This window comes from Megalops cyprinoides, chromosome 6 (assembly GCF_013368585.1).
Source record: "Megalops cyprinoides isolate fMegCyp1 chromosome 6, fMegCyp1.pri, whole genome shotgun sequence".
Lineage (NCBI taxonomy): Eukaryota > Metazoa > Chordata > Actinopteri > Elopiformes > Megalopidae > Megalops > Megalops cyprinoides.
In genome coordinates, this window is record NC_050588.1 from 38,764,053 (window position 1) to 38,772,500 (window position 8,448).

The 8,448-nt window shown below is 49.2% G+C and overlaps 1 protein-coding gene across 1 annotated transcript in view; it reads right to left on the reverse strand.

The window, feature by feature from the left end:
• Window positions 1-639: 639 nt before the first annotated feature.
• LOC118779515 (forkhead box protein J3-like) overlaps window positions 640-8,448 on the reverse strand; it is a 43,402-nt gene continuing 35,593 nt past the window's right edge. Inside the window, exons 7-11 of the mRNA XM_036531663.1 lie at window positions 7,215-7,910; window positions 6,825-6,926; window positions 6,359-6,550; window positions 5,953-6,054; window positions 640-4,901 (exon numbers count right to left, since the gene is read on the reverse strand). Coding sequence (XP_036387556.1) covers window positions 4,789-4,901; window positions 5,953-6,054; window positions 6,359-6,550; window positions 6,825-6,926; window positions 7,215-7,910 — 1,205 coding nt within the window. The 3' untranslated portion in view covers window positions 640-4,788. The remainder of the gene's footprint in view (window positions 4,902-5,952; window positions 6,055-6,358; window positions 6,551-6,824; window positions 6,927-7,214; window positions 7,911-8,448) is intronic.

Here is an 8,448-nt window from a genome sequence, read left to right on the forward strand (position 1 = left end):
AAGGTTGCCGGTTCGATTCCTCACCGGGGCACTGCTGTTGTACCCTTGGGCAAGGCACTCAGCCCAGAAGTGCCTCAGTAAATATCCAGCTGTATAAATGGATAACATGTAAAAGCTGTAACCTATGTAAGTCGCTCTGGATAAGAGTGTCTGCTAAGTGACTGTAAAGTAAGTAAAGTATTCGTAAGAGTCGTAGAATTTCTTGTAGTATGATGAGGTGTTGGGCAGCCTTTCTACCAGTAATGTCTGACTTCAGAGCACACAGACGGTGCACACACTTCCTACTCTATTCACAAAGTGTGTTTGATATCATGACACACACCTTCGGATGGCTGTGCAGCAAGTGGAAAATAAAGCCAATGGCAAACCATTCCACAGTGAAGTTAACATGTTTATTTTTTTAAGTGCCATTCATGCATATCGGGGGGGTGGGGGGGTGGGGGTGGGGGGTTCTGGCAGCAACAATCCTAATGACACTTCAGAGTTATTTTACAGCACTTAACTGATACACTTAACTGAAGAGTAGCCGTGTCATCTCAATGGACAGAAAAATTAATAAACCGTGCAATAACAAAAAAGGGAAAGGAGAAAAGAGAAATGAAGTAAAAATAAAATTACAAAAAAAAAACAAAACAAAACAACAGAAAAACAACAAAAATATTTTAGAAACACCAAAACACTGAAGAACGGCAGTACAGGTAAAAGGTAGTGTCACACAAAAGCCAACGCATTTTCATCACATATATACAATATAGATATATATACATACCATTTCACCCTCTGACTGAACAATAGCAAAATACTCTGTATCCTCCCCCCCTTTCTTTAGCCTGTGAACCCCGCCTCTCCCCAGGATCCTTGTCCACCCAGAGGGAAAAAAAGGACGATTGAAAAGACATATATTTACAATAAGCACAATAACACACCAACATTGAATAAAATAGGCCTCAAATACCAGTACTTGTTGGCAGTTTTCTCCCTTAATGTAACAAAGGCTTTTCATATAGATCTAAATCTCTCTGGCATCTTATTCTGCAGCAATATGACAAACACATGTATACACGTGAACCGAAGGATACACTGAAAAACCGGTCGATGGTTTTTGCGCATTTCCGTATCTCTCTCTTCCCTTTTGCCGTTTACGCCTGGACCTCCCAATTCCCCCCTTCTATCTCCTGCCAAGGCACCACAGATTTCACTGTCCTTTTCATCTAAAATGGCCTCCACCCCCTCCGGCCACTCCTGGGAACATCCTGACCCGGCGCTGTCTCTTTGTGGTTTCTTTCTCTGAGGAAGACCAACGCACTTTGTAGTATCTTAAAAGCAACACGCGGCCTACATTTTAAAACATTTAGCGGGATTTGAACTGACCAGCAATATAAAACCTATTTGCAGGACTTACATTATTTAACAAACATTAAAAGACAGTGTTGCTGTCCACACCTGGGCTACCATCACAAACGTTTCGTGTTTCTCTCCTTTTGTGAAACCCCGTTTTTGCATGTTAGGCTCGCCTCGCTGCAATGGCCTCTGCAATCACACAGAGGCACTGAAGCAAGGCAAATGCAGGCCTCCGATAAACCTATATCCAAAGCCAACGGCTGTGTCCCTCAATGCAAGTCCCACAGTGTACCACAATGAACTGGGAACCAATCACAGCTCAGAGGACAGACACTACTCCACTGATGTCACCTGAGCAAACCTCAGGTGCCTGGCCAATGGCAGGGTGCCTGAGAGACCCTGCTGACAATCCCACCCCTTCTCCTGGGGACCGAAGCTGATTGGTTATGCTGGGGTAGGGGTGGGTAGATCAGCAAGGCTGCAGCTCCTTCTTTAGCTGATGAAACGGCTGGGGTCGAACCCGCTCCACTGAGCTCAGCCTGCTTTTGAGACGGGTGCCTTTCTGACCGAACAGCGTGGGCACTGGTGTCTGATGTGTCTGTCAGCTGATCATTAGCTGTTCCTTTAATTCCGGTTTGATTGACACTGACCTCACAGCTTGGCGTGGATCTCACCAGGCGAACTCCAGCTAAAATCTGACAATCTATCTGTATCCTACCTTTTAGGTTGAACAATGATATCGCAGAGCCACTAGCATGCTGACACCCACCCGCCTGTCACATGCAAGCGGCATGTGGACTGAACGCCGCTCAGACTGAACGCCACTCAGAGCCCGTGGCCTCACAGTGCTCGAATATGCCTGAAACCTCCAGGTAAGCAGCCAGGTGTGGCTTCCATGCTGGTCTCTCCATACGGGCTGCACAGTTGTCCCTCCGTCTCTGATCACTGAGGACGGTACTTGTGACCAGGTGTGGCAGCAACGGTCTCCAGGACCAGGTGTATTAGTACGAATACACAGACATCAAAACTCAAAACACTGTCAAGAGTAGCACAAAAAAATTAGACCTGACACCCCATGTATGCGCGCCATTTCAGAGGACAGAAAAAAGACAAAATACTGCTCAAAATGGGACAAAGCAAAACCATGACGAAGTCACCCGAGTCTGAAAACCGAGCTGAGAGAGCAGACAGGTGACCCTGGCCTGACCTCTGGGCAACGCCGAGACAAAGTGCTTGATTCTTTCTTTACAGACCCTGTGAATCCTCCCTCTCCCCTCTGTGGATAGGTTTGTGCTCATTTATCGGGGACAGAGATGATTTTGATGTCATAAACATATAGCCCTATATCTCGCTCTCGCTCTGTCTCTCTCACAAACAGACACACACAGACATATACACACACACAGTCTTTCAGGACCCACTTCCCCCCTCCATGGTAGTTTTTCTTGATGTCCTGATGGCTGGGCACATTAAGGCACAGGGAACTGTCCCTTAGACACACAGTGGTTCAGGTTCTGACATCTTAGATCCCCGGTGTAGGACACCCTCAGCTTTGCCTGGTCCAGCACCTTCTGAAAGCCTGAGGCACTGTTCTACAGACCATCTGATTCATCTGAGATAATCTCAGCAGTGACTGAGCATTTTAACATCCCTGTTCCCCAAACGAACTATATAAGGGATGAGAACGATTAACATGAATTATGTTAAAATGTAAATTCATGGAGACATTTCATGTCTGTCTTTTGCAGACCTTATCTACAAAAGTAAATGTACATACTTTGCAGCACACGACAGATGAGACAGCCATGCTTTTGGACAGATACGTATCCCAGCATCCCCGTCACACTCACTCAGAAATGCACACTAGATGACGCTCAGTTGTATAATCTCAGCAGGGCTCAGTGCAGAAATGCAAGCCCGAGCGCAGGAGTTTATATTGTGCAAACTTCCTTTGACCCTGTGTAATCCAGACAGCGACAACGCCCCCGTGAGGAGTGACAGGCCTTCTCCATGACTCGGGGACCCCAGCACACAGCTGTGTTTCCCCTGACCCATGCTGGCTGTCTGTCAGCTACGCCTGAGGCGAGCTGCAGGCTTCTCCACTGGCCCACCCTGGCTGTAGGTGAGCTCCACCTGGGGTGAGCTGAAGATGGAATCACAGCAAACTGACCTGGGCTGACAATATGTTGGAGTCCAGATAGGTCCAGATAAGGGAAGATAGGGAAGTCCAGATAGGGAACCAGGTTTGCTCTGAACCCAGGTAAATGAAACATAAGGTGTGCTTAGCATCCTATGGAAAAGGCCACACCCAGCAGCGGTCTTTAGCATGGTTCTCTCCTCTTTGTGGTCTGTCTAGCACAGTGATGATGACAGCACAAGCATCAGGTTTCCTCCCTCAGTCACCAGCCAGCCAGCTAACACGTATACATTTTGTGGCTGGTCTTGCTCATTTATTTACAAACATGATGTTGATGGGTGTCGTTGGTGCCAAAAAATTTGGTCAGGCAGCAGTTGAGCAGTCAGCAAGACTATCAGTTCGAATGCTAACCGTCATACTGGGTCACATGACATACAGCCAGCATGGGTCAGTGAAAGAGCAGCTAACGAGCCCACAAGCCTGGTGGTGTCTGTCACCTACCACTCCGCCTCATTCAGAAATATGTGCTATGAAGAACTGAGAAAGACTTGGGGAAAAAAAGCCTCACTGATACTGACAGCACTGGTGGTGAAATGACACGTTACAGACAGAATAAAACACACAAGCACAAATACTGCAGGTACTGCTGTTAAGTTTACATCTGTATTGTGATATTTGGGATTGCTTTCCTTGCTGACACCTGCCCTAGCGCCGCACACCTGATGTTAACGTTCAGAGAAAGGAGGCGAACTCGGCTGGGGTTTAGACCCCAGAATGCGCCCAGGTCTGAGACCTTCCGCGTCTGTGAGGGCCTCCTAGCCTCCCCAGGTCCAGACCGGGACTGTAAAACCCTCTGTAGATCCTCCATTCCTGCTGGCACTCGGACACACAGTTCCAGTCCAGCGAGAGAGAGAGAGAGGCACGACCACATCACCTACTGTCTCCCTCCGCTCTAAGAGACGACCCTGAGGGCTGGTCACCACACCGCCAAACCACACCACAGCCAGGAGCCGCGACCGCTGAGGTTTCGGGTGAGGGGGGGTCAGAGGTACTGCTCGCCCCATGACAAAAGCCACAAAAAGTACAAAAACGATCACTGAAAGGTGTCCCGCTAGATATGATTGTCTTCAAACTGTTTGTGTTTTTTTTCCTGTTTTTTTTTTTCGTTTTGTTTTTGTTTTGTAAAAAGGTCAGGACACTGAAGTCTCCACTGCACCTCTGAGGGGTCCCATCCCGCGTGCCTCCCTGCGAAAGCGTGTGGACCCCTGGGCGCGGCCCTGGCCCAACTCCCCCCCACCCCCCGCGGAGCCCTACACGATGGAGTCCCAGTCGAAGTCGTCCTGGATGTCGTCAGCTGGCATGCGGCGCATCTGGAAACTTCCGGGAGGAATCATGTGCTGCTGGTTCATCTGAGCGTGGTGTCCTGGGGAGGGAGAGATCAGGGGTCAAACACAAACACACACACACACACTACCCACTGCGCGTTCACAAGCTGGAACCCACAGACACAGGAGTACTTCATTACGTCTCTTTTCTGGGGAATGCAACAGCGTTTATACACAACACATGACTGAGAATTTCCACTGGACTGTGCGTCTCCATTTGGAACAAAACTGCTTTCAATTCAGTACACGGACACGGCCATGGCCATTTAACAAGTACAAGTAAAGCAGCATGCTTCTCTACCAATGCCTATTCTAAGCCAGAGTTTGAAGTCGTGAACTTTGAAAAATGGTGAAAACGTGACTGAGCAAGGGATGGCTACTCTCAGCCTTCAGCCGGGCTCGGGAAGCACTGGCGGTGAAAGCAGGAGTGGCGCGGAGAGAGAGATCACTGCAGATCTACCTCCATGTTGCGCGATAAACGCCATGGTTCACTTACACAGTCAGCATCCGGCCCTTCCCATTCTCCACCAATCAGGGCAGAGCTCTACAGCACTCTCTACACTTGGCTCCGCCCCTACAATCGCACATGCTCAAAGTGTGCTTTTTCTTGGCGAGTCTTTGTCCACCAGAGCGCAGCTCTTGCAATTTGAGGCCACTTATCCAATCAAAAGTGTTCAAGGATATAACTGTCACTACCGTATACTCTGTAAACCCTGAGACTGATCCAGGGATAAAGTAATTCTGAAAGGTGACTTTGCAGTATTTAGTTAAAGTGGAGACACTTAAGCAAAGCTATAGCTGAAGTGTTATTTGTGTGTAGTGTTCCAAATGACTTAAATCGTCTGTGCTGACTTCTTAATATAATCTTAACCAGCAAAATGGTTGACTTGTGTCACAAACACATGCAAATGAAACACAGAGACACATCCATTTTGTAGATGTGCAAATAGCCTGTGTCACTGAATATTTAATGAACTGTAATAAAGAATTTCCATAATGCATTTCAGCTTTACTTTTAAGACATGTTGCCGGGTAACAGGCTGCCAGAGAATGTGACTGGGCGGAGCTAAATATGATGGGCGGGGTTACCTGTCAAAGTGGGGCCGGCGCTGCTCATTGGAGGGAGGTGGGCATATCCCGGGGGGCCCATCATAGGGGGCAGATTCTGCCTGGAATCCATGTAGGGATTTCCTGTGTAACAACAGCTTTGCGTGAGCATAGCCCTCATTTCCACATCCTGAGAAATCTCTCAGTCCATATGCTCACACTGTAAAATCTCTCAGTCAACAAGGTTACACTGTGAAATCTCTCAGTCCGAAAACTCACACTGAAATGTCTGTCTGAAAGCTCACACTGTGAGATCACTCAGTTCACTGTGAAATCTCAGTCCACACACTCGCACTCATATTACAGGACCTCGTTTGTGGACACATCTGTGAGAGGAGTCATGAGTCAGAAGAGACTGAGAGGTGGAGTTTCTCACAGTAATACTCACCCGTGCTGATGTGCTGGCTGGGCTTGCTGGGGTGGATTGAACCATGGCATGTTGGGGGCTGCACTGCCCCTTGTGGCTGGATGACCCCAGTGCGGGCAAAGAACTGGTTTATGGAGGAGCAGAGGTCAGCGATCTGCGTGGGCTCCAGGGACCAGTTGTTGAGCTCTGCTTGTCTCATGCTCTCCTTCAGACCTGGTGAAAACCCCAAACCACTGGATCAAGCCCCTGAACAAAGCCATATACATCCTACTAGAGACAGAACATTTATGTAACATTCATCATTGTGAAACTGTTAAACTGCCTTTACTGGCCGTCCCCAAAAGGGCCTAAAGGGAACAGCTCTGCTGCACTGAGCCTGGACTCAGGCAGGCCTCTCTGCTCTCCGTGGCCCAGCGGACGTGTAAACACGGATTTCCTGGTTTCTTCTCCACACAGCCTCCCAATCAGAGGGCACAGAGCAGCGCACCTTGGAAAGGTGAGAGGTCGACATCAGCCCAGTTGTAGCTGCTGGCGATGCGACAGCTCTCCTTCAGCGCGTCCAGGTTGGGGTACCAGTCTGAGGGCAGGCCTGCAGCGGGGAGACAGTGGAACAGCAGAGGTCACGGGAAAGCATGTAATGCATAACACTGCCACTTGGGGGCACCATTTCATTTTGGAATTGTGCTGTGCAGAGATTCCACAGGGTACAGACATTTTTAGCTTTCCCTTTGCCTCAGTGAAAGAATACCGAGCAGAAATTACGTTGAGAGGATGACCAAGGCTTGGATCCAAGCTGAAACCGTTTAATCTTAGCAATAAATATATACGAAAGCACAAATGTCTCTTACAGAGTGCTTGGAGCAGAGCAGGGCCTTACCAGAGTTACAGGACAGCTGCTGCTGCTGGCCAGGATGGGACTGATGCTGCTGCTGCTGGGAAGGGTGCTGTGTGTGTGGTGCATGTTGGGAAGGGTGCTGTGTGTGTGGTGCATGCTGGGAAGGGTGCTGTGTGTGTGGTGCATGCTGGGATGGGTGCTGTGTGTGTGGTGCATGCTGGGAAGGGTGCTGACTGTGCTGTGCATGTTGGGAAGTGTGTTGTGTGTGTTGTCCATGCTGGGAAGGGTGTTGTGTGTGTGGTGCATGCTGGGAAGGGTGCTGTGAGTGTTGTCCATGCTGGGAAGGGTGTTGTGTGTGTGGTGCATGTTGGGAAGGGTGCTGTGAGTGTGGTGCATGTTGTGAAGGATGTTGACTGTGTGGTGCATGCTGGGAAGGGTGCTGTGAGTGTGGTGCATGTTGGGAAGGGTGTTGTTGGTGTGATGCATGTTGGGAAGGGTGTTGTGAGTGAGGTGCATGCTGGGAAGGGTGCTGGGGGTGCTGGGGCAGGTGCGCCCCGTGGGGCGATGTGTGGGCGGGGTGGGTGTTCTGGCTCTGCAGCTGGGACGGGTGGGACAGGGGCACCTGGCCGCCGTTGTTGGCCAGGCTGTTGGTGAGGCTGTTCTGGGTGCCGTGGGGGGACTGGTAGGAGCAGGAAGTGTGAGTCTGCTGGGCGGAGTCAGACGGCATTCCCATCAGCCCTGCAGGGGACGGGACACAGGAAAGACCTTAAGAGAAGCACTTTCACCTTAAAACACATACATCGGCAGGTCGGCAGGTGCTGACTTAGAAGAGAGCTCCCCGTTCTCAGTGCAGCAAGTGTCCTCAAAAACAGGAAAATGCGAGTTTTTTTGTACTTTTTATTCGTTGTTGAAAACAGGATGTGACTAATACCCTGGTACAACCTCTACTGCGTTGGACAAAATGAATCTAGTGGGAACACAGATGTGGGTTAGCTAGTACTACACCAGACTTATACCATAGTTTTATGATACATAAATACAGGGTCTGTCCCTTGTATTCCACACATACTCTACTCCCAAGGGAAAGGACATAAACAGTGTCGCAGTTATTTTAGCATGCTCAAGACCCAGAATTTTAACAGTGTCCTCATCAGACTGGATGTTTGAGCACAGCCTCATGAGTGAATCGGTACTTTTCTTGTGACTGGAATGTAAACTTCACTCCACACCTTTAGGGGAGTTTCCTATGCGTTTTCCTGCACAAACACAACAACGC